At 34.9% G+C, this 27,381-nt stretch overlaps 1 protein-coding gene across 1 annotated transcript; it reads right to left on the bottom strand.

Annotated features, from left to right (window-relative positions):
* Positions 1–6,759: 6,759 nt before the first annotated feature.
* On the bottom strand, positions 6,760–26,697 carry LOC142350447 (uncharacterized). The gene is made up of 6 exons (XM_075402294.1): positions 26,565–26,697; positions 19,047–19,319; positions 10,100–10,180; positions 7,701–7,873; positions 6,949–6,970; positions 6,760–6,875 (listed from the first exon to the last, which is right to left on the bottom strand). Exons 1-6 carry the CDS (start codon positions 26,695–26,697, stop codon positions 6,856–6,858), a joined length of 702 nt encoding a protein of 233 aa, XP_075258409.1. The 3' UTR covers positions 6,760–6,855.
* Between the last annotated feature and the right edge of the window lie 684 nt (positions 26,698–27,381).

Below are 27,381 nucleotides of genomic sequence, written 5' to 3'. Positions count from 1 at the left end.
TCATTACAACAAATTCACGTATAAATTTTAGATTCTGATGTTTTCATATACGAATACTGATATGTTTAGATCAAATCGAGTCAACCCCTTTCTTTTTGATTTATGAAAAAAATTTGGTTTTTATCAGGAGTCAACAGCAGCCTATTACTAAAAAAAAGCAGAAATTACCTGTTCTAAACCCAACATTTTTTCAGTGAAAATACAAAACTTTTGAACCTCTATCTAGGGCAGCAGAGTTTAATAATCAAACCGTTTTTTGAACAATCAAAAAGGCTGGGAGAAAGAGAACTTGATACTCAACAAGACCAAAACTCAATATCCAAACAGATGGATTTGGGCTTTCAAATTTTTTGTATGATACTTGTATGTCCAAGAAATCATATATGATCTTTATATGACTACTAAGACATCATACACTTTATATACGACCTAGTAAGATTACTAAGAACCATATATGACCTAGTATGAAATTTTAAAAAAGTTGTTCGATCGGTAATCCGGGGAGTAGAGTTCACTGGTTGTGAGGATAATTTTTTTGGTTAAGCAGTTTGAAGCGTTCCTGTATCTGCACCACGCTAGGGAAATTTTTCTTTGCCGAAATAACGTATAAAAGTTTAATGTCAGCTCTGAGAATCAATGCATCAGAAATTGAACATGCTGAAGCGAGGGAAAGACTTGAGCTGGAAAAGGAAAACAATAGAAAATTATGGCATGATTTGATATGAAGGCGTAGGATGTGTTCAGCAAAATACAAGAATTTGTTTGACCGGGGAAATCACAAGTGTTAATTTTAGGCCGAAAAGCCAAAAGAAAGGCAATGTAGATTCGATTATAGATTTTTTTTTAGAAGAGCAAAGAAGGTCAATTAAAATTTAATGCAAGTGGGAACAAAGAAATGCAAAAATCCTGCGAATAAGATTTTAGAAGAATTATCTAAAAGAATGAGAAAACTTAAGCAGATTATTAAATTTACAGCAGGCGGGAAAAATTTAGACGGGATCAAAGAGATTCTAATAATTTTGATAACAAAAACATAGCAAAACGTAGTGAAGATGTTTTCCTAACGAAGAAAACAATACCTTCAGTTGTTGAACAATGGACAGCCGTTAAAGGGTTGTAGGTTTTAAAAGAATATGAATGAAACAGTGAAACATCGAGTGCAACTATACAACTGTTATAATTGTGAAGAAAAATTTCATCTTGTCACAAATAACAATTATGCGAGCGGCTAAGAATTGGTTCTTAACTAGCAAAGGCTTAGCAAACAACGATAGCAAAATCTGGTGTGCAATGAATTAGATTTTCAATAAAAAATACTTAACAATAGTTTTCATCGGAGTTATATAATTATAAGACTATGTTGAACGTAGAACATCAATGCTTGACAGTTTAATTAGAGATCGGGATAAAATTTGAAAGCATATTGTTTGCACTAAATTATAAATTAATTTTTTTGTGCTTTTGGAGGTCTTTTAACTAGCGGCACCGATTTTTTTGGTGGCCAGTACCATGCAATCTGCCTAATATGTCTGTGTGTGCGTTTATGCCTTTGTGTATCTGTAAATGAACTGCAGCACATTGAATGCCCAGAGTGTCGACTCATTCATTCATTACTCACTCAATTTTTATTGCAAAATTATGCCGTCAAGCTGCCTTTTAAATTATCCGTTGGTAGTTATTTATGTTCAAGCCTCTTTTTCTCTAGACTATAGAAACTGATTGAGCTGTCTTCGTTTCTTTGTCCAACGCATATTGTAAATAACTGTTTATACAAATGTTAATTGATGTACGTATGCTGGAATAAATTATTTAATTTAATTTAGTTTTACTAAATCACCACCTAGTTTTAGTTCGAAGGGAGATCAAAACAGTACAAAAAATTACTTGTTTGCCCCAAGTTTTAATATCAGGCTACGCAGACTATCTATATCCGTGCAAGAAAGTTAGCAGTCTTTGTAGGAGGAACATTTTTTACGTATTGATATCTCTTATTGTTGAGGTAATGAAAATGAAATCCTCATACAAAATTTAAACAAGTTTTGGATCTTTTCCGTTTGTGCCCCCCAGCTTAGTGGATGCATATTGTTTGCACACCCCGACAAACGTGCCAAACTTTTACATAATGATATACTATGTTATGACATGTGCTCTAACGTTTGGGGACGCATAACGAACTGCTGGGGGGCACAAACGGCAAAAATTCTAATTTTTTTAGCACAGTAAATCAGTGGTATTATTTCCTATTACAATATAGTTGCACAGTCGGGGAGTAGAGTTCACTGGTTGTGAGGTTTTTTTATTCGACTCAGCGGTTTGAAGCGCGCCTGCTTCTTCACCACAACAGGGAAGTTATTAATCGAAGAAGCAAAATATAAAATTTATAACGCCAGCTCTGAGAATCAATGCATCAGAAATTGAACATGCAGAAGCGATGGAAAAACTTGAGCTGGAAAAGGAAAACAGTAGATAATTACGGGATGATTTGATATGAAGGCGTAGGATGTGTTCAGCAAAATACAAGAATTTGTTTGGCCGCGAAAATAACAAGTGTTAACTTCAGGCCGAAAAGCCTAAAGAAAGGCAATGTAGATTCGATTATAGATTTTTTTAGAAGAGCAAAGAAGGTCAATTAAAATTTAATTCAAGTGGGAACAAAGAAATGCAAAAATCCTGCTAATAAGAGTTTAGAAGAATTATCTAAAACGATGAGAAAACTTAAGCAGATTAACAAATTTACAGCAGGCGGGAAAAAAGTAAACGGGATCAAAGAGATTCTATTAATTTTGATAACAAAAACATAGCAAAACGTAATGAAAATGTTTTCCTAACGAATAAAACAAAACCTTCAGTTGTTAAACAATGGACAGCCGTTAAAGAGTTGTAAGTTTTAAAAGAATATGAATGAAACAGTGAAACATCGAGTGCAACTATACAACTGTTATAATTGTGAAGAAAAATTTCATCTTGTCACAAATAACAATTATGCAAGCGGCTAAGAATTGGTTCTTAACTAGCAAAGGCTTAGCAAACAACGATAGCAAAATCTGGTGTGCAATGAATTAGATTTTCAGTAAAAAATACTTAACAATAGTTTTCATCGGAGTTATATAATTATAAGACTATGTTGAACGTAAAACACCAATGATTGACAGTTTAATTTAGAGATCGGGATGAAAATTGAAATCACATTGTTTTCACTAAATTATAAAATATTTTTTTTGTGCTTTTGGAGGTCTTTTAACTAGCGGCACCGATTTTTTTGGTGGCCAGTGCTATGCAATCTACCTAATATGTCTGTGTGTGCGTTTATGGTTTTGTGTATCTGTAAATGATCTGCAACACATTGAATGCCCAGAGTGTCGATTCATTCATTCATTACTCACTCAATTTTTATTGCAAAATTTTGCTGTCAGGCTGCCTTTTAAATTATCCGTTGGTGGTTATTTATGTTCAAGACTCTTATTCTCTTGACTAGATAAACTGATTGAGCTGTTTTTGTTTCTTTTTCCAATGCATATTGTCATTAATTGTTTATACAAATGTTAGTTGATGTACGTATGCTGGAATAAATTATTTAATTTAATTTAGTTTTATTAAATTACCACCTATATTTAGTTCGAAAAGAGATCAAAACAGTACAATAAATTACTTGTTTGACCCAAATTATAATATCAGGCTACGCAGACTATCTATATCCGTGCAAGAAAGTTAGCAGTCTTTGTAGGAGGAACATTTTTTACGTATTGATATCTCTTATTGTTGAGGTAATGAAAATGAAATCCTCATACAAAATTTTATCAAGTTTTGGATCTTTTCCGTTTGTGCACCCCAGGATAGTGGATGCATATTATTTGAACCCCCAGACGAACGTGCTAAACTTTTACAGAGTGATATACTATGTTATGACACGTTCTCTGACGTTTGGGGACGCATAACGAACTGGTGGGGGGCACAAACGGCAAAAATTCTAATTTTTTTTAGCACAGTAAATCAGTGGTATTATTTCCTATTACAATATAGTTGCACAGTCGGGGAGTAGAGTTCACTGGTTGTGAGGGTTTTTTATTTGGCTCAGCGGTTTGAAGCGCGCCTGCTTCTTCACCACAACAGGGAAGTTATTAATCGAAGAAGCAACATATAAAATTTATAATGCCAACTCTGAGAATCAATGCATCAGAAACGCAACACACCGAACCGAGGAAAAAACTAGAACTAAAAAATGAAAACAATGGAAAACTTTGGCGTGATTTGGTATGAAGGCGTGGGGTGTGTTCATCAAACAACAAGAATTTGTTCAGCCATGGAAATCACATGGGTTATGTTCAAGGGTTAATTTCTTAACAAGCCTATAGAAGGGCAATGTAGATTCGATCATAGATTTCCCTAGAGTAGCAGAGAAGATAATTAAATATTTGATTCCAGTGGGAACAACGCACTGCAAAAAATTCTGTCGAATAATTTAAAGATTTTAGAAGAATTATCTAAAAAATGAGAAAAACTTACGCAGATTAATAAATTTAGAACAGGCGGGAAAATTTTAGACGCGATCAAAGAGATTCTATTTATATTGAACATAGCCGGCAGATTGCCGGCAAATAGACGCCGTTGACGCGCTTGATGCACATCGGGATTGAAACACAAAAAAAAGAAGAGATAAATTGACCGAATTTTTTTTCTGTTTTAATTTCAGTGTCAAAAAATGTTCGAATTTGGGTGCAGTTTTAATTGGATTCTAAAACTATACTTAATTGAGCTTCTAAACTGAAAGATAGTGAGCTTGACACCAATGTCCGCTAGCAAACACTCTAATGAACTTTGACAACATAATTCTCAGTGACTTAATGCCCGGGCTTTATCGGTTTATCCCGTCTCTTTTGATTGTGATCTTTTGATTTTGACTGTATTCAACACTTTGCGTGAAATTGAATGCGTGAAAAAATTAAAGATCGTGATCGATGGAAATCGTGACTTATGTGAAACGAAAAACGCGATCAATAGTTAAAACGATTTAAAAAACATAGCAGGATAAGTCCTGACGTGCAATTCAAAGAATTCTCATCGGCTACACAGAAGACTAAACCTTGTACAGACTATGAGTGAGGTAAGTCACCCAATTGACCCAAAAGCAGAAATGACGTCAAGTACACAAATTTTAACTGCAAAGCATTAGAAATCACTGAAGTCATTGAAAAAGTCAATTGCAAGAGGTCAGGTACTAAGAAGCATCGATGGAGACGACGAATTAAAAAAACATAGCCTGAAAAGTCCCGTTTAGGTCTAGTTAAATGACTAAACAATTAACTAGGCCTAGAACGGACTATGAGTGAATTGGGAAAACCATTTCTAAAAAAATCAGATCAAAAACTTTAAAAAAACAGAAAATCAAAGTCAAAATGCGGCGTGAAAACAAACAAACCACTAGTGATAAATGGAAATTTGGTTCCAACAAAAAAAATAAGCCTAGAATGATTTATGAATGGATTGGGAAAACCATTAAGAAAAAATCCGCTCCAAAAAAATCGAAAAAAGTAAAGATTGAAATGAAACTGCCGCATGTGAACAAAAAACCACTAGCGAGAAAGCGAATTTTTGTTCAAACACCGTTTTCTAACTCTACTTTAAAATTAAAGTGAAAAATTGCGTGCTGCAAAACCCATCGCTTTTTTGCTCCAGTTCTTGTTTCGGCGTGACCAAAATCACTACTCCAATTTGACTTAAAAAATCGTAGGACAATTGTATTAATTTATGACCTGACAATCATTTACTCCACATTAAAAGGCAAATGAGAGCTGTTAGTAATGAGAATAAGAAATAAAACAACACAAAAAAGCAAAAACCAGCAAGACTAAAAATTCAAATTTTATATTTTGATAAGACAGGATCAACATCAATATACAACTGCTATGAACTCAAACTGCCAACTATAATTCTCTACTTCTTTTTAGCAGCCTGTCAATAAATGTCGATGAGTCCTCTCCTTAAACATAGCCGGCAGATTGCCGCAAAATAGCCGCCGTTGACGCGCTCGATGCACATTGATTGAAACACATCTAATTTACTAGCTAGTTTTAACTCATTGTGATATCAAAATAGTACCCTAAATTAAAATATTTTTATACCTCAAATTATGCTATCTATTTACGTGCAAGACGGTTAGCAGTCTTTATAGGAGGAACATTTTTCAGTGATGACATTGATTTTAATTTTTAACAATCGCATTTTTCCGATTGTTATCTTGAATGTTAGTGTTTTTGGCTATTAACACAAAAGGCAGTCGTTGAGATTGGATACACTTCAATTTACAGCTTATAGAAAGAGTACAATTGTGTTCAATTTTATATTTTTGCTGGCTCTCAAAAGACACACAGGGATGCATGTATACAAAGCAGGCAAATACATAAAATGTTACAGCTGTTTCTTTTAGATTGACAAGATGTAATACCAGATGGTTAAATTTTTACATCTTCTATGATAAATTGAACTATAATCATTACGCCATCAAACGTGCTCAAAAACCAAATGTCGGTGTTAGTTTTTTATGGCCATTGTTTTAATATTAGAGTTATGGGAGAGCGTGGAAAACAGTGACAGCAAGCAAATTTAGTTCAAATTTGAGAAAGTTTAAAGATATCCGTCCTGTTTTCCCATGATTTGTCTTTTTGAGCTATTGTGGAAAGTAGTGACAAGTTTTCGTTAGTGTTATCTATGGTTTTTGTCACTGTTATGTTAGTAAAATTAAATTCGTCATTTTGAGAAAAATTCACAGCTGAAGTTTTTGATAATAGACTGACGTCCTCGTAAACATGTCCTTCATTGTTTACTTGTCCGAGGATAAGATCACAGCAAGATATTTGCTCACAGAAAAGGTTTCGTATCTAGAACAGAAGAGGTTGATATGATGTGAAAAAAATGTATCGGATAAAAAAAAACTTTATTTTAATTACTCACCGAATAAGCAGGTCTCCAGCTCCTAGAATACATTGGCATTAAGTATGTTTTAATGAAGCAGAAAGTGATGGAAGCTGTAAGATTTTATCAAGATTATAAAAGAATATCATTTTCTATGAGGTTTTAATTGGAGGAAAGAACATTCCTTTGGTTCAATTTATATGATTATCCGTTGAAATTCTAATTTTGATTGACTGCCTTTTAAAAATGTTTGTAGTAAATTGATAATCGGATTTATCAGATAATCAATTTACTACAAACATTTTAAAAAGGCAATCAATCAAAATTAGAATTTCAACGGGTAATCAGATAAGAAATTGAACCAAAGGAATGTTCTTTCCTCCAATGAAAACCTCATGAAAAACATATTCTTTCAATTTTTGAATGTGCATGAAATGCGATCTTTTGTTATTCTAAAAAGTCTAAAACTTATTGAGTTGATAAAATATTCTTTTCTCCGTTTTGAGTATTTTTTTGTTTTTTACACACATTTAAACTTTCTCTTCATTGAAATTGACCAAAACTGAATGTTTCCGGTCGAGAATTTTTCTGAAAATTGTGAAAGAAATGCGCCGAACTGCGCCGCATGATTTTTCGAAAAATTCAGCTCACAAACGACACATAATAATGCACTGAAAAGCCCTGGGAAAACGCTGAAACAGCATGCAACCCGGGTCAATTGAGTAAATTGAAACTTATTGGTAAGAGATTAAATGACTCAAAATCACCGGTATAAGATTAAGGATTCTAACCGTTTCTCCTTCTGCTACAAACTCGACAGAGTCGCTCATTTTCCATGGAAAACACCACATAACAGCGTTACTGTCAGTATATGCTGAGTATCCCATTAGAGCTGCTCCATGTTCTTCGAACAAAAGTTTGATGCAGCGACCTTTTTGAATCAGTTTCATTCCATCTTCTGTGGCTAAAAAATTATTTTTTTTGGGTTCAGGTGTGAAAAGTTGTTACATATGTTCGGGAAACAATGCAATACATATGAAAATTATCAGACTGGCTGATTGATTGATTTACGTTATTTAGATCATCTGAAAGAAAAGGGAAGTCTAATGCCTGTCTAAATGCAAAAGAAATTTCCTAACAAAATAAGATAAATTAGATAAGAAATTTGATAGTACTTTCGAAATGGTTAAATATTGCTAACTTAATGACATCCATTTGTTTCGTTTTTATTTTAGAATAAAAACTATTAAAATTTTACATTTCGCAGTGCGAGTAAAAATTAGGCGTTATAGCACATTCTTCGGATACAAAAGGCCACACAGTTTAGTTTTTAATCAATTGGCTTTCGTTGTAAATTTGCATATTTTTCGGCATAATTATAGTCTGAATTAATTTCCTCCCCAATTGTACAGAGGATGCAGAATCTTAAATGATGAGTTCGAGTGAGCGCCCTGGCCGAGACCGGATGTTAATCTTGCAAGATCTTGCAAGATTCTTGCAAATGGATGTTAATCTTGCAAGATCTTGCAAGAATCTTGCAAGATTAACATCCGAAATTTCAAACTGCGAAAAGTAAATTAAAAGTGTTTAATTTAAACAAAACTCTGTTTCATTTATTCTTAGTTGGAATCTTTCTGGCTAAACGTTATTTGGATTGACCTAAACAGTAAGTTTCATCTGTACTTTACAGGTGATAACGTATTTAAAACACTGGTTTTCAAAAAAATTAAGCAAAAATTTTTAATTTGATTTTCAAACAAGGATTACTAGATCAGTAGGCACCATATAACGTGATCTATTTGTTGCTCTTCTTGTGATGCTCTTTTATCATTTTTGTATATTCAACATTTAGAGGTTTTCGTTTTTGCATAGAATAGGTTTCTAAGCTCTATAGGATAGGTTTCTAGGCTCTATTGCGCTATTTTGGAGTCTCAAGAGCTATTATTTAGCATTTTTTTAACGTTTTTTCCCCGATTTTTTAGACGTTTTTTTTTGGCTTCTTTTGGATGGTTTTTGGATGTTAATCTTGCAAAAATCTTTTAAGTTTTGGATGTTAATCTTGCAAGAATCTTGCAATCTTTTCTTGCAAGATTATTGCAGGATTAACATCCGAACCCGACTCGGGCGATTTCAGATTTTACTAGATAGTTTTTTTGCTACGTCTTGAGATTCATCCAAAATTTTAAAAAAGAATATTTTGTGGATTAGGTTTCCTTGGTTTGGTTCTATGATTACAAAATGGATATTAATCTTTGATTACAAAATTTTTGATGTTAATCTTGCAAGAATCTTGCAAGACGGATGTAAAACTTGCAAGATTCTTGCAAGACGATGTTAATCTTGCAAGATCTTGCAGGGAAATCTTGCAAGATTATGCATAATCTTGCAAGATTCTTGCAAGATCTTGCAAGATTAACATCCGAACCCTACTCGGGCGATTTCAGATTTTACTAGATAGTTATTTTGCTACGTCTTGAGATTCGTCCAATATTTAAAAAAGGAGTATTTTTTGGAATAGGTTTCCTTGGTTTGGTTCTTTAATTCGTAATAACTCATTAACTCAAAATGAAAAAATAATCAAAATAACCATACTTTCTTCCATAAGTAGAAAAAATTTATCTTAAAAAATATTGGAGTTATCTCAAGTGGCGTAAAGTACATGAAACATTGATTATCCTTATAATTTTTTTCAAATGATGAAAACATTTAAACTATACAGATTAAAATCTAGAGGGTTGTTAACCTTTGGTTATATTTGGGGAAATATATATCTGCATTTCACGAACACAACCAAACAGTAAACAATTAAATTTAATAAGACTGATCAGTCTCAAATGTGTTATGTCCACAGCTCTGAATCAGTACTGATTCCTAGACTACCCATTAGACTTGCCCACTACTGATATTGTCTTGGTGTTAAGTACGGGTTCTCAAATTTTAAGAAAAATATCAGGAGAATATTGCTATAAAGTAAAAAACAACCTTTTCATAAAGTAAAGTAAGTTAAGTAAAAACATCGTTTTTCGAGGTCTCCAGACTATGTATTTTTGAACAAACGACCCCCCCCCCGTACCCCGTGCGTTCAACTTCGGTCTGGACATGGTTGTTTTTATCTGGGACTTTAACCTGGGCAAATTTGATTTGCAAAAGTTATACCTATATAGGGTGAATTTTATAGAAGAAATGGTACCTGCTGATGAGGGCCGGATTCCTCTCATCCAGACACCTGGCACTTCGGGCGCATAGAGGTTGCTGGGACACATGTTACGGCCTAAAAAGGATGCACGGAAAAAATTTCAAATGCCATTGATTTACTGTGCGTCATGAAAGTCCTGAGAGCTAGTTTATAAATCCATAAATCAAAAGACATGAAAACTAGACTGAAGATTTACAACCATGGAATGAAAAAAAAACAAAAATTAGAAAGAAAAGCCAAATTGAGAACATAAACGCTCAAGATTCCTGCAAATGGCGCCTATCTTGAAGTCCTTCATAATCTTTCCAGCTATGCGTTTCTTAAATATCTGATCACATACTTTTTGTTTTATGGATGTTAAAGCAAACTCAAAATTATGTAAAGAGAGATATTTATTTTATTTTTTTATTAATTTCTTAATCAATTTTTTTCCAATTAGTTTTCAAAGCCCATTGTTAGACAATTTGCAGTCCAATGTTTTGGCTTTGCTATTTCAAATTTTGTGATTTGAAAATCATGACTTATTATATCAAGTTTTTATTCGTACAAAAATAAATTGTGTTAACGATTTCTTTAATTGTGAAATTTATCAGAGAATTAAATGAAACTATTTCAGCAATGTACAAAGCTCAATGAATTGTATTTTTTTAAAAAAACAATCACTAATAATCGCTTGAGATTATATTCAAACTGACATAATGTGAAATTATCACTTTTCTGGTGGAGCACTGATTCCGAGCTTGCGCTTTCTGTGCATGACTATAGATATTAAAGTCTATTGCTGATGCGAGAAAAACTACAATTAGAAAAAAAAATGCTAGAGCTACAGATCAGACAAGTTTCAACTATGAGAACTTTACTGAAAAAGCTTCCCGAGAAGCCTCAACCAAACAATTGACTTCGTACTGCGTGAAACTCATTAACAAAAGGTTTGCAGACAAAATTAAATTATTGGAATAAGATTTCTCACAAGTTACTTTCTCACAAAGAATTCGATACAAACAGAAAATGAATTATAATACTAAATGAAACTTAAAACACTCATGTGCACATTTTAAAATGGCGAAAGTCTGCAGTGCCAGAAGTTATAATGCCATAAGTTGGTACTTAGCCAGAAGTTGAATTTCGTTGACTGTCGTCAATTTAAAACGTGTGCATTTCGTGTTTTAAGCATGGTTAAGTGACTCTGCAGAAGTCACTTCGAAAATCTGACTTATTATCTCGAAACGCTTCGCAGTTCACAGTGACTTCAGGCAGAGTCACTTAACCATTATATAAACAGATTTTGACTTAAAAAAAACTAACAGGCTTCACAACTTTCTGAAAAAATCGAAGCAGTACACAGAATTGGTAACACTATGATGGACTCGAGGCATCTCAAAGACGGTTAACTGCTTCTTGACTTCTGGAGAATGACCTTTGATTTGGTATAATTATCACAGATTGAGGTTCCAAACTGAGTTTCAAGATAGAGTTTCCAGTATGATTAGACAATGCTTGACAGATGTTTCGTATGAACAGGCTTTGGACCAAACTTAAACGCTATGTTCAACTTTGGCTCAACCGAAAACTACCATCCTCGACTTAAGCTTTAGAGTAAAGAGTGTGCTCGAATTAACTCGACAACAAAGAGTGTATAATAATCAAATTTAACCGTAAATGACAACCTCAACAGAAATTCAACACTGACAAAGCAAGATTTTTCCTTGCGTGGTGCATCGATTCACCTAAATCTCATTGGGATTGCCTAAATATTAGCTATACTTAGTTGTCCGACTTTTTTCGAACTTGTAAAGTTAATACGTAACTTAAATTAACAACTCGGTAATTGTTTTATGTTAGAAATTTATAAATAAAAAATGTCTATATTATAATTCATAACAAAATGAGGTTAGGATTTCTTGAAATAATTGAATAAATAAGGTATTTGACGCCAGCAAACCCTCTGTCTGTTTGACTCTATCGTGTCATTTAAGCATTTTTGCTATAACTTTTCGTCTCAATTTGGTCTTCGACATTTCTTTTCTATCTGTAATTGGAAGTGTGAATCCAATTTCGAAAAAAAAATTCGGGCAGTTGGACCATTAGTCCATTTTGACTTGCACTTCAATTCTAAGAAAACATCTTGAGTTCGTTGGTTTACAATAATTCGCAAGTTATCTTAAATGCGGAAATGTTTATGAGAGCTGTTTTTTGTTTGTTGAAGAATAACCGTAAGCACATTTAATGACACTCATCTTAATCGGAAGAAGTTTGGTCTTTAGCAGTAGATATCTGGCAGTATCGTATTTGGTTTTCAGAAACCAAATGTTTTTGCCCAGTTAATCTGTTTGTTAATTTTGTTGATATAAGATGCTAAATATTTTTTAAAAATTCACACTAAAATCTAAATGACACAGTACAAGTGATTTAAAAAAATGTACTCTTGTTTATATAGGTATAAATTGGGATCTTGTTTTAAATTGGGAAAAAGTAATGTTTGTGCTATGAAAAAATTTAAGTATGATCACGTCTTTTATTTCTATAGTATGCACTTAAAATCATTGTTTACAACTTCCAGCACCGAGGATTTTTTGGTCGTTAGAGTTGGTCAAGCTCCATTCTACTGAACATCCAGACCAGCCAGGCAAAATGGGCCTTTTTCTATGCCATCTTCTACATAATTAACGTGCTTGTATTGAAGTTTTAGGGCTATCAAGAGCTTTCTACCTCAAGATTAGCGTTGAACCTAAATATGTTTTAGCGTACTCACCGAAACTGTTGAAAAAATTCAACGCAACGATAATGGCTCAAACCTTTGACCTCTGTCTTAGTAGTCACAGTTTCGTTGTCTGCATCTCATTTTCTCATTTCACATGTTTTCTGTATTCAAATCAGGTTACAAAAAAACATCAGGTTAAGAGAAATGTCAAAATACGCAATGAGTCGGAACACACAATGCCATTACATCAATTTAATTCCCCCTGATCTTGTCTTTCATTAATCTCATTACAATTAAGTGGTACACCCTTGAAGCATGCTTTGACACAGTTAAGCGGAATTGATGCTGGGTTTGCTTGTGATACACGTTTTTGTCAACTCCCCACATAGTCCATTGAGGCATGTCCTTGGCCCGCAAAGCATGTCGAATTAGACTTAAATTTTGAACTTGGGGAAAATATTTTGTTGCATTATATAAATTATCTCAAGGCATTGTTATGCTAACTAGTCTTTCTGGTAATTAGTTTAAATTATCAAAAGTTATCAAAAGATTATGATACTGGGCAAAATTCGGATATTTTAGCTGATTGGGTTTAATTCGGCTTTAAGTATTTTTTGAAACCATAAAACACAATCATTCTGCTTTATGGCAATATGCATGCATTCTGCATTTTTTAGCGGTGCTTTTTTAGAAAAATTTTCCTGATTTTTGGTTGGTATCGTTGAATGTTTTTTTCGCACCTACCAAACGAAAGTGAAATTAACATTTCCTTGCTCAAAACTGCAGATGTTAGAAAGTTTTACCGGTAAATAATTACGCTTATTTTAGCGGCAAGTTTTTAATCACTTGCATTCAGCGCTAATGACATCAATTTTAAGCGTCCAATCACAACATTTAGCGCAAATTTTACCTTCTTAGCAACTTTTAGCAATGACACCTCGACCCGGGGCGCGCTTTTGAAAAGCAAGTACTCCTTTTTGTGTAGGAGCGTCCTTTGGGAGTGAGTCTTTTTATAAAACGAGATTTTTCACTAAGAGTTGCTTTTTAAAATCCTGACTTTTAATTGGCTTTTTTCACTTAGTCTCTACGCTTTAAAAGTTGTTTCGAAAACTTATCTTCGTCGTTCTGCTAAGGAATAGCCCTCAGTGAGGCCCTGGCCAAAATGAGCCAACTGAGCGCTCTCCTATCAGAAGCAAGAGCAACCGCTGATGATACTTCACAGGATGAACAAGATTTTATTCAAGTTCAAAACAAACGTAAGCGTTTTCGAAACCAAAACGAGAGGAGTTTGATATCAGAGACAGTTAGACCAATAGTTATAACAATCAATCCGAGACCAACTCAAGTGAAATGTGCCCGAGCTATGAAGACAAAATTCCCACAAATGAAAATACCAAGAATTAGAGAATTGCCAAACTCTTCCGACTTCTTTATCCAACCGGAAAACAAAGCCTCCAGAGATAGTCTTATGTCAAATACAAACCTGCAAAAAGTATTCCCCAACGCTAATGTGAACACGAGAAACACACTGCCAAAAAACAAGTCCAAGCCAAGGTTTGTTATAGTCAATGTGCATCAAAGCATCCAAGAAAAAGAAATAAAAGAGGAACTCTTGAGCAATAACGGAATGAAAGTAGTAAAATTGTCAAGGATTATAAGCCGAGCAAGTGGCAAACCTACAAAGCTTATCAGGGTAATAACAGATTCAACAAATCATGTTTTAGCAGCACAAAAGCACGGTGTAAAGATTGGTTGGCTAATCTACAGATGTGAACCAAGCACAGAGCCGCCACATGTAAAACAATGCTTCAAGTGTCAGAAAAATGGGCACTCCGCCATTTAGTGTAGATAACGAGCAGCGTTGCCTGTGATGCCAAATGCGCAAATTGTGCTGGATCGCACGCGTCTGTGTACAAAAGATGCTCCTCCTATCAAAACGCAGTTGTTGAAGCGACAGAGGGAAAACAAGATATCAAGTACTCAGCAGTGGCAAAAAGACAAACCGAAATGTTACAAACAAACTCAACTGTCTCAGCAATAAACATAAATGTTCTGGTTGCTGAAGTACTCAGCAAAATCCGTTGAACCTTCAATACAATGTCTTACAGTGATATCATCAATGCTGTCAGTATTAGTGCAAGCAGAATTTTCGGTGATAAAATAGAAGGTCAAAAAGTTCATGATAGCATCAAAAATGCTAACAACAATTTCATGAATATTCCAACGCAATTAATTTCAACAAATAGCCATCAATTCAGTCAACATGGATAAAAATAAAATATTGAAATGGAACTGCCGAGGCTTATCCAACAAAATTTTAGAACTTCTCGGATTTTTGGAGGAAAAAGATATATTGATATTGTGTGCCTGAATGAATTCAAGAGCCTGCAAAAAGAAAATCTAACCGATGATTATTTCGTAGTTACGGAAACGAGAGCAAGTAAGTCACATGGGTCAATCATTTTAGCAAAGAAGGGAACGACAATAATAGAAGTTAAACCAGAAAAGTTTGATAGAAATGAGCGAGGAAAAATGTTCGATATAATAAAGGCATGCTTTGAAGTAACTGTTACAGGTCATCTCGGGGTTATAGCACTTTACAACTCACCAGGTCGCGATTTAAATCTATCAGAAATTTTTGAAACTGAAATGAAGAACGTGTTTATCTGTGCAGATTTCAACGCTCCACATCAAGAGCTAAATTGCACATATAACACTGAAAATGGTGATAAAGTAATCGAAACTACTGAAACTGGAAAATTCAAGCTTTTAAATAACGGTTACCACAAATATCAATCAGAGCAGGGAGAATGTAGAAATATGCTTGATCTACATTTCGCCGATCAATCAGTCTTCAAATTTTTTGACACATTTTATGTTTCCGATGACTTTGGTAGTGACCACAGCTCAACAATTATAACCTTGAATATAATGACTCAAAGCAAATTCGATTTGAAGGCAAAAATCAACTTGAAAAAAGCAACCAGATTGTCAGACAAGAATAGAAAAGCTCTGTGATAGATCCACCAGTCTATCCAAAAGCAGAAGAACTAAATCAACTAGATGAATTACTTGTACTGATCATTCAATTCTCGCGACAGAAGTCGTATATCCAACAAAAAAGATTTCCATTTGAACATGAAGCTACTAAAAGAAGAGAGCTGAAAAGAACAAACGGAGAACAGTACAAATTCCTGAAAAAGGAAATGAATTTCCTCCAAAAAGAAATAAAGAGGTCCATGAAAAGATCGGAAAAAATCAAACAATCAAAATTGATCGCAAGTGCTCAAATAAGGGGAGCAAAAGCATTTGGAGAGCAGTTAAAGCTTTATGTGGTGATTCAAAAAAACCAAATGAAACTGAAAAAAGTGCTGAAATCTCATATAAACAACTCAGAGCGAAAACAGACATTGAGAAATGCGAAATCTTCAAAACAAGATCTTCTACAAGATACAATGAAAGATCATATATACGAAAACTTGGAACTAAATGAGCACTTAGAGAAAGTCAAAAACGAAACAAAAATGTTTCTCCAATACAAAAAAACTGAACCAAATAACTACTGAATTAAAAAAGTAGACGATTATGAAGAAATTTTGAAGAAAACAAGAAGATCAAGTCCGGGACCAGAAAATTTCAGCTATAACATCCTGAAAAGGTTACCTAATTGCCTCAAAGCATATATTTGTCTCCTGATAACTAGCTCAATAAACAATTCTTATGTTCCAACTACATGGAAAGAGTCACAAGTCAAAACGTTACCAAAGCCGATCAAAAACAAAAAAGATGCAAAAAATTACCAACCAATCAGCCTAACCAATTGCATTGCAAAAATTTGTGAAACAGAAGTAAAGAATTTTGTTCTAGCGCACTGTGTAGAAAATGGTGTTTTCGGTAAAATGCAAAGTGCGTATAGAAGGAAACGTTGCACAACCGATAATTTGCTCAAACTTACTCAGCACGTAACAGAAGCCTTTCAATGGTCCGAAATGGTCGGATTTGCTTGCCTAGATATTGAAAAAGCGTTTGATGCAGTGTGGAGACTAGGACTTCAAAACAAAATGCTACAAATTGATGTGCATAAACCTCTGATAAAATGGGTTAACTCTTTTCTCTCTCAGAGAAGCATCTTCATGAAAATTAATAACTCAAAAAGTAGCACATTTTCAACACTAGCTGGAGTACCTCAGGGCAGCGTCATTGCACCAATACTCTTCCTGGATTACGTCAGCGCCATTCCTGAAATACCGGCACAAATTTCGCAATTTGCTGATGATTTTGCCCTTTACTACAGGTCGCGCTCCTGTAGAATAATTCAAGAGAAACTTCATTGTTCACCAGACAAATTGATCAAATGGTGCGAAAAACTAAAGATAAGAATAAATCCAGGCAATACAAATTTTAAGCTTTTTAAAAATTCGTCAAAAGGAGTTTCCAGTTTAGAACTTGTTATCAATGGTACAAAAACCGAAGGCGCAAATTCAATCAATTTCTTGGCGTAAACCTTACCCCACATCTAAAATGAAACCAACACTGCAAAAGTTTGATGGCAAGAGCAAACAAAAGAATCTACCAACTATGGTGGCTCAGTCAGATCGACATTGATGAAGAGTGCTTACTGACCTTGTATAATTCATGGTTCGACCTCTATTTCTCTATTCGAATGCCTGCTGGATTGACCAATCTAATTCATTTATCAACAACATACAACTGACCCAAAATAGAGCACTAAGAATTTGTATGAGGAAGACCCGCTGGTACAGTGCCAAAAAACTCCATGAAGAGGCCAATATACCTGCAGTAAGAGATATCCAGATTAGATTAGCAAATGGGTACCTGAAACGGGCAAAAGAAAACAAGATCGAATCAATACCTGAACTGATCCAGAAAAAGAGACAACGTCCAAAAAAACAGTTATCAAAGCACACTGGGCCATCTGTCCTGCTAATGTTCTTTACCAGTTTCTATATCGTAGAAAAGCCAGAACAACCATCATCCAATGACTTAGTGCCAGCCGCTTGCGTAGTTAATCCGGGGCAAAAGTCGAACCAACAACTTCCTAACCGAACAGCTAAGCCAGCCGCTCAGCTAGTAAATTTGGGGCTTAGCTGTGAAAATCACAAGGAAAACAACAGCAATTTACACAGCTTTTGTTACTCGATTAACATCATTTTAAACCTAGAAAATTTTCTCATTTTTTCACATTCACTCCACTGATATCTTTATCAAAGTTAAGTTACGGTTATACAACTAACGACATAACACAGTACTATGCGCGGTTTGGTTCAGTGGATCTAAGGTTTACATTAGCTTAGCACTTTTAACTTATTATTCCTTCTGTATTTTACTTCATTCTTCAAAACGCTTCCTTCCCTCAATTTATTTTAACGCGTCTTAACGCTTGCCTTCATGAACAAAGTTACACCAATTACACTTTTTACGACTAGCGCAGACCTTTAATTCTCTTATCAAATGAGGCTCAGTAATTCATTCCCTGACGCGAGCGCAGCCCAATTTTTATTTGTTTATTTATTTTTTTAACTACTTTTCCCACTCTCAATATTTATTGCTTCTTGAATAATTTTTCTTAATAAACGACTTTTTTTTTACTTTGAATAAACAATTTATTGATATCTTACCACGCATTGAAATACAACGAACTAATCAACTTCTACGAGGCTAGCCAGGAACACCAAGAAAAAGAGTAAAAGCAAGCAGAGCCAGCAGAAACTCTTCCCGGCGCTTGAAATTGCTACCAGCATCAAGAGCAATCAATTGGTTTTAAAGGAAAAAACTCTGAAAAAACAGGAGCATAAACTCATCTTTCCGAAATTTCGAACTTTCTATTTTAATGATTGATGCCTTTTAAATTGATTGAACTTGATTGTACATACATTAATAATAATAGTTTAAGCATTTATTTTACGCACATGTGTTAAGATCAGGAAGCTAAACGAGCGCAAAAAAATGCGTTACGCTTAAAGTTTGGTATATAGGTTGGTTGTCGCCGATTTTCGCTGTTCTATTGGCGCTAGAATTCACTACCGGAATTAGCGACGAAGGAACGCCAATTTGGTCGGTGATTTTGACATTGTCGCTGATTTTTGGCAAATTTGCTAAAATACGAAAAAAAACCAACGAAATGTTTGCGGGTTCAAAAGTTTCTATGTCCAGACTGGTGCCTGTTCCGAACCAAATCAATGCGCTCCGAAATCAAACTTTTCCGTATAGTACCCGTACCTTTTAGAAAGCAAGTCATGAATCCAGTGTGTGGAACAACGTGAACAGGTGTGTCGTCATCAGGAGGGCGAACTTTATCGCAAGTAGGTGGGGGAGCAGATATTAAGACCGGCTCATAAGGGCTCGTCATCACAGTAGCAAAAACGTTGTCGTCAAGAAGCGCTTGTTCAGCACAATCAAGCATAACGTTGTAGTTGCCAAGGAATTGCATATTGGAGTTCGAACTGACGTCAATTGTGATACCAGCCAGGTAGCCGTAAACACAGGGCGTGTCTGAAAACATAGTTGCACAGGTGCTAGAATAATAGATCGAAAGACAACAGATCGAAAGCGAAAATTGGGACAATAGATCGAAAATTAAATTATTCAAGTTGCGTATTGACCAATCAGATTTGAGCGCTCACTTACTATACAGCATAACATGTTCTGTTGTGATATTTTGTTCGGTTGTGATAGATTCATATCAAGTCCCACCGGCCGGTAAGGCATGGCCATGGCTCGCGAGGCATGGCCATAATGTGGTAAATATATTGCAGCTCGCAAATAATGCTTAATTTGAACCAATAAGAATAGAGATTAATTTTCGATCTATTGTCCCAATTTTTCTGTTTTCGATCTGTTGTCCTTTCGATCTATTGTCCGGTCACCAGTTGCACACAGGTTAGCCCAGGACAAGTTTAAATCACTTCGCTCATATTGAAGAAACCGGTTTAATTTGAGGTTAATATCTATTTTGAGTTCGCAATAGAAATGAAATCTGTCAAAAATTGATTTGATTTTTTAATCCTAAATTTTAATTGGAAGCTCTCATTAAAGATGCAGGGAGATTTCCTCGGTTCTACTTCTTTTCACCCCGATTCATTCAACCCCGCATATTTTAACCCCGTATCTTTTAACCTCTCTATCATTTCACCCCTCTATCATTTCTACCCGCCAACTAGGAGTCGACATTAAAGGCATATTTTGTCATAATTAAGTTGATAACTTAATCCCATTTTCGGTTGTGATAGTTTCATATCAAGTCCCACGGGCCGCTAAGGCATGGCCATGGCCCGCGAGGCATGGCCAAATGACTATATTGCTAACTAAATAGTCCTTATTTTACAGAAGATTAAAATCGGGGTGAAATGATAGAGGGGTTAAATGATAGAGGGGTTAAATAAACAGGGGTGAAAAAGTGGGACACCGGTTTTCTCATACCATAATGGGTGGCTATAATTTAGTGGGGGATATAATGAGGAATACCTAATTTTCTTATTCAAAGTAGGGATAGAGTGTTCTTTCCAAAGTCCATTTTTGCTACAGTTCAAAATCAATTGAAAAGGTTCAATGCGGTGGTTACAGAGTCCCTTTTTGAAAATTGGGATCTTTTCCGATTGTGCCCCCCCAGTACGTTATGCATCCCCCCGCGCCATTACATACTAAATCATTATGCAAAAATATGGCACGTGAGCCTGGGGCGCGCAAATATGGGGGGCGCAAACGTAAAAAAAACCGAAAATCGTTAGCCCATGTTGTAAAATGTGACGAGGGATTTGACTACGGATTTGAGATTTTTTCATCAGCTTAACAAGTTAATCAGTTTATCAATTTTTTCCATAAACTTCGAAGTCCACTTAGCAAATGGGAAATTGCTTGTACCCTAGTGGTCTATGTCAGTAAAAAAGCAGGCGTTTTCTCACTTTATTGTGATGAATCAACTGTGATGATTATATTTCACCACCTGTTTGCTTTGTGAAGAATTCCGACTCCTTTCCCTATTTTCTGTCCAAATTATGGACAAAATTGTCGTCAACATTAGTGAACGGTTTGTCTCTTGCTATAAGTTTCAACCGCTAGAACTTTTTTTCTCAGTACCTTTGTATGCATCAGTACAAACCTTACTCTTGATAGAGAATTGGCCAAGAAAAAAAGTTTCCATTTGCCTAGGTTCTGCCTAGGTAAGAAAAGTTTCCATTACAGAAGCCACAAAATTGTGGCAAATATGCAATGGTTGGCAACAGCAATGATCTCTTTGTCAATATTGGGTCGAGAGTATAAAAAAAAGTTTACATCGATCATAAAAATCGGCCTGCACGTGAATTTGATGGTAATTGAATCGACAAGGAAACTTTTTTCATTATTTTCAATTAAGTGACCAATAGAGAAACGCACGAGCAATAGAACGCATCAATTAGCAAGAAACCACCAGATCAATTTGACGCAAAATAGTTATTATTCGATTTTTTTTTCATTTTTAGGGTTTTGATTCTGTTGCTGGTGTTGTCAGAAGTTTTAGGGGTTGGCTTGCAATATTCTGAAACTCTTCCGTTTTTGTTTTGAAACTGTTGCCTGTGAAACTTAAAGACACTGCAAATTTCGCGGAAAACGGTGCAAAAGTGGTTTAGGATAGTAGGGGAATCCCGTAGTCTAATCGACCAAAAGTTCTAATTTAGAAATAAATATGTTAGTTATCGCACTAGTGCGATTTAAAATTAGACGGATAAAAAATTGTTGCTCAAAGAATTTACTTTTTTGAGAAAATTAAAAAAGAAATTGTTGCCGTACACAATCCAATCCTTGACTCCATTAGTTTCTGAAAGATATTAGCGTTTCTAGTTTAATGTTCGAGGTCAGCTCAAAGAGGTCAAATCAACTTCACAACAAACATAATACTCTTATATAATTTGTTTATCCCTATGTTTAAAAATAACATTTTCGTTATTTTCTGTACGTTCCTGATCTCAGTCTTCATTTCCTTAATTTTTCTTATTCCTAGCAAACATGCGAATCTCGATTTTGTCTGGGTGAAGCCTTTGCTTTCCTCACTTCAAAACATGTTAAATACAAGCAGCGCGTTTCAGTATCCAATATGAATACGCTTGTGTCTGTTTGTGCCCCACTCACCAAGTACCTTATGCACACTACAGATACAGAGCGCGCGCCCTTACATAATTTCCTTATTTAATCATTTTGTACGTGCGTCGTGGCAATGCAAATGACATGCACCCACTAAGCGGGAGTTGAGGGGCACAAACAAAAAAAATCTGATGATCGATAGCCCTTGTTGTTAAATGCATAGAGGATTTAGACTAAGAATTTAATTTTTTTCATCTGCTTAACAAGTTTTTATCAATCTTTTCCATATACTTCGAAGCATGATTAGCAAACGAGAAACTGTTTGAACCCTAGTGGTCTATGTCAGTAAAAAAGTAGGCGACTTTCTCACTTTATTGTGATGAATCAGCTGTGATGATTATTTTTCACCACTTGTTTGCTTTGTAAAGAATTCTGACTCTTTTCCCTAGTTTCTGTCCAAATGATGGACAATATTTGTCATCAACATTAGTGAAGGGTTTGTGTCTTGCTATAAGTTTCAATCGCAAAGGATTCAGTCTCTTTTCGTTATTTTCTGTCCGAATAATCGACGACGTTGACATAAACATTAGAATAACCAAAACACCAAAAACCAAAATCATCCGAAGTGTGTTGTGTGTCTTTTTCTATAATTTTAAACACTAGAATTTTTTTCTCAGCATCTCTATAAGCAGCAGTACAAACCTTAGTCGTGATAGAGAAGTGGCCAGAAATTCGAAAAACAGACGGAGAAGTGGACAGAAGTATCAAATTTTTAAGCAAAATTGAAATGGTTGGCAAGAGATGATCTATTTGTCAATGCTGGGTCAAGTGTATTAAAAAAATTTGGATATTGATCAGAGAAAATTGTCAGCACATGTCAAAATTTTCATCAAATTGTTGATAATTTTTTTCAAACAGGAAAACTTTTTCATTTTGTCTTTTGAGTGATCAATACAGAAACGCAAGAGCAATAGAAAGCAACAATTAAAAAGAAGCAACCAGATCATTTTGTGAAAACATTTATTTTCGCTTTTTTAAAGGTTTTGAGACCGGTGCTGGTGTTGCCAAAGTTATTAAGGTTTCGCTTGAAGTTATCTGAAAGGTCTTTGCTGTTTGGAACTGATGCCTTAGAAACTTGAAAGCACTGAAGACTTTGCAGAAAGCGGAGCAAAAGCGGTATTGAAGATTAGATGAATTCATTAGTCTAATCGGCCAAACAATCTTATTTTGAAAAAAAATTGAAAACCGCACTAGTGCGTTATAAATTCAGACGCAAAATAATTGGTTACTCGAAAAATCTGTATCTTTGAGATGTTTGTGGAAGAATAAGTGTTGCCATTTTCATTTCTGTTAGTTTAATTCCAACCCTCGACTTCATTAGTATTTGTAATTCAAGTTCAAAGTTTACGTTGACGTAAACATACGAATAACCGAAATTCCAAAATAAAAATTATCGGAATTGTGTTGTGTGCCTTTTTCAATAATTTTTGAAGGCTAGAATTTTTTTCTCAGCATCTCTATATGCAGCAGTACAAACCTTAGTCGTGATAGAGAAGTGCCCAGAAATCCGAAAACTGGACGGAGAAGTGGAGAGAAGCCTCAATTTTTAAAGCATAAATGAAATGGTTGGCAAGAGCAATGATCTATATGTCAATGCTGGGTCAGGAGTATTAAAAAATTGGATTTTGATCATAAAAATTTGTCTGCACAGGTCAAGGTTTTCATCAAGCTGATGGTATTTTTTTTAAACGGGAAAACTTTGTCATTTTTGTCAGTTGAGTGACCAATACAGAAACGCAAGGGCAATAGAAAGCAACAATTAAAAGGAAGCAACCAAATCATTCTGTGAAAATATTTTTTTTCGCTTTATTTTGTTTTTATGGTTTTGAAACCGGTGCTGGTGTTGTCAAATTTATTAAGGTTTTGCTTGAAGTTTTCTGAAACTATTATTTTGCTGTTTGGAAACTGATGCCTGATATAGTTCAAAACACTGCAAAACTTTGCGCAAAGCGGAGCAAAAGCGGTATCGAAGATTAGCTGAACTTAGTAGTGGAATTGGCCAAACAGTGTCATTTAAAAAAAAATTAAAACCACACTAGTGCGTTATAAATTCAGACGCATAATAATTGGTTACTCAAGGAACCTAGATCTTTGAGAAATTTTTGCCATATCCATTTCTAATAGTTTAATTCCAACCCTTGACTCCATTAGTATTTGTGTGATAATAGCATTTCTAGTTCAAAGTTGGTCCTCAGCTCAAAGAGGTCTAGTCAACTTCACACCAAAAAAAATTTCTTTTGCGTTTTTTTGTATGCTATGTTTAAATTTAAGGTTTTCACCATTTTCTGTACTTTTCTGCAATTTGATTTTGACTCGGTGGTGGTTTTATTATCCTCACTTCAAAAAAACCTGTTAAATACAAGCCGTGCGTTTAGTATCCAGTATAATTTTGGTTACCCCGCACAGATGCCAATGAAGTCATTCAGAGAAATATTTCTGAGTCGTTTTAAAAAATTATTACATTTATTTTAACCGTTTTTGTTGAAAAGAGTGCTTCAGACGAAGAAAAAAGTTTTAATTTTCAGGCTTGTTTTTTTCATTTGAAATAATTTTTAGACTTGAGTTTTACGAGGGGCCAGAATCAATTCAAGCAGTTTTGCAAGGATTCCGGCTTGAAAATTTGAAATATTAAAGGAAATAGAGAATCGATGCTATGAAAGGCAAATCGGTTTTTCAATTATAAAAAGATCAAGTATAAATTCATATCTCACTTTTTTATCTGAAACCAGTTGTTCTTCGGCGAAAATGTAGGGGTACCAAAACACGATCTGTCCGAATTTGCAACAAATGAGGAAAAGACGCTGGGATCATAATTTTTTTAGTTCATGATGACTTTTGTTTACTGCCATTGTTTTGAGATCTTTACTCATAATTGAAACAAAATAACATCGTGCTGAAATGATGAAAATGAAACAGAAAATTTCAAAACTTTTTTATTGGCAGCCAAAAACTGGAAAGAAATGAGATAAAACTTTTTTATAAAAGTTAATGTAAGAACTCTGAATCATACCACCTACATCAAAAGTCCTTACAGCTTTTTTAAAATCTTTTGGCGCTTCAACTTACCTATCAAACAATTCAAAAGCCTAACCGTGCAATGAATAATCAGACCTCACAATAATGATTAAGCAAAGTGAAAAATGGCCAACAATTACAAGGCTAGAATGATAGAAAATTGATGAATGAGGCTGACAACTCAGGACTTCATCGCAAAGCATATAGTTCTGAGCAAAGCCAGAAAGAGCATGAATGACATTACCAAATCCGATTCTATAATTGAAAGTTTTGCCACTTTTGGTACGCGAAATCACGCAATTCGTGGTGACTGAAAGTGCCCCCAAACACCGCAGTGTTCCTCCAACGAATCAACCCCCAGTGCATTAGCAGTAGCGACCTTCAACAAACTGCTGACGTAATCAAACTAATTGTTCATTTCATTACCCGTACTTGGCCTTCAATTATACCAACAATGGTATTGGGAAGTAGAAAGTAGTCAATATTTTGAATAAGTGTGTTACTTGACTGGAAACTGAACTTTCTTTGTCAGTGAACTTGGATATGAAAGGGATTGACAATTGAAGGTTGAGGGGGAAGCAGAAGTTGTTGCTGGGACGCATGATGAGTTCAAAAGGACAATGGCACAGATGCACCATCTTGGCAGACTAACTTAATCAATCAAAAATTGTGAACGCTAGTGAACGAATTTAAGAGGCTTAATGGTTGACAAAAAAGGAAATTCATTAGTTACGAATACTCCTGAAACATTTGAATTTCTTATAGAAAGATAGCAATACGTGCTAATGGTGTCGTTTCCACATGACATAACCAAACACGAAGTATCCAAACTCCAAAACATATCTATGTACTAATGAAATCCAATAGATAATCAGATAATTGATAAAAAATATTGTAAATGTTTTCATGAACATCTTAGAGGTTCTGATTAACTGTATTGATTAACTGCATTTTAAAGGTTTTGATTTGCTTTATCTACAATACAAGTGGCTGTTGTTATCATCCTTTATCTTGACCATCTTATGTCCTAGATTTTGGCCATCTATAATTGAGTTTATTCTGTATTATGGTATTTATGATTGTTGTGGCTATATCAACCTCTTCCTAAAAATTTTTAAAAATACTATAATACTATATAAACCACCATCAACGCTAAAATAAATAAACTGATAAAACTGTGCAACATTTGCTTTGTTAAAAAAAGTGATTTTCTATGATAAGCGTTTAGGTGTGTCCCGTTTTCACTTTACGGGCCAAGCGGTGATGATGTTTTTACTTTTCGGCTTCCTTTTCTTTTCTTGATGCCAAAATATGTGTACATTCATATCTTGCAACGTCTTAAATTTTTCTCCGAGTATAGGTCATAAGAATAGGTGCCGGAGGCGGAAAACCAGTTTTAAAATCAAAAAAGGCTATCTTGTAAGATTCTTGAAAGAAAAAGTGTATCTTGTAAGATTCTTGTAAGAAAAAGTGTATCTTGTAATTTTCTTGAAATAAAAACTGTATCTTGTAAGATTCTTTTAAGAAAAAAGTTTATCTAGTAAGATTCTGTCAGAACCTTGCAAGATCTTACAAGATAAACTTTTTTCCGACTAGGGTACTCACCAATAACACACAATTCTTCCACAGAAACCTCTCGAAAGCCAACCTGTTCGACTGTTCCTGTTTGTACCAGGCAATTTTCTCCCGCAACCGCCCATTTGTTCGCATGAATATCCAGTCCCAAAATGTCCTCCATTGTGCATTTTACGACACTAATCAGAGCTGTTTCCCTTGCTTTTACTTCTCTTCGACCCTTTATCTGTTAAACCCGGAAATTTTTGAACCTTTTTGCAAAAATCTAATTTTACGTGTTGATGCCAAAAATCTTTACTCAATCCATACGTATTATTTATTTTTCCGTTAATTTGAACTAAAAATAAAAAACCGTGTGAAATAGAGGGTTGAAAAATCTGGGTTATGTTAGGCAACTGAAAAGAAAGGGGGTCAGAAAAAACAAGACACCGTTTCCTTGGTATGAGAACCTCGCAGGAAACTGCGATTCCGAATCAAACAAAGCTGAAAGACTGCGGAATCGACTCAAAGCAGAAGCTGACTTGGGACAATATAAACGAAGCTCATTTAAATTATTGTAAGCAGGCCGATGAATCATTCGAATATGTCCTGGATGATTAAGCAAATTTGTCCGAAAAATACAATTAATAAACATAACCGACGGACGTTGGGTGAATTGCTCTCAAAGACAGACGAGTGGTTGCCTTCGTCAGTAGCTAGCCACAAGAGGCTTGCTTTAAATTAATTGAGGGGGCGTGAGGTGAGCGCAGTGGTGGGTGGGCTAAGTTGGGGGGGGGGGGGGGGGTGGGGGGTTTTGTTGTGGTGGGGGGGGATGTTCAACCTCTAAGAACCATCCTTCACACCACAA

This window comes from Convolutriloba macropyga, chromosome 12 (genome assembly GCF_964194025.1).
Source record: "Convolutriloba macropyga chromosome 12, txConMacr16.3, whole genome shotgun sequence".
Taxonomy (NCBI): Eukaryota; Metazoa; Xenacoelomorpha; order Acoela; family Convolutidae; genus Convolutriloba; species Convolutriloba macropyga.
This window is presented reverse-complemented; position numbering and strand designations above follow the sequence as displayed.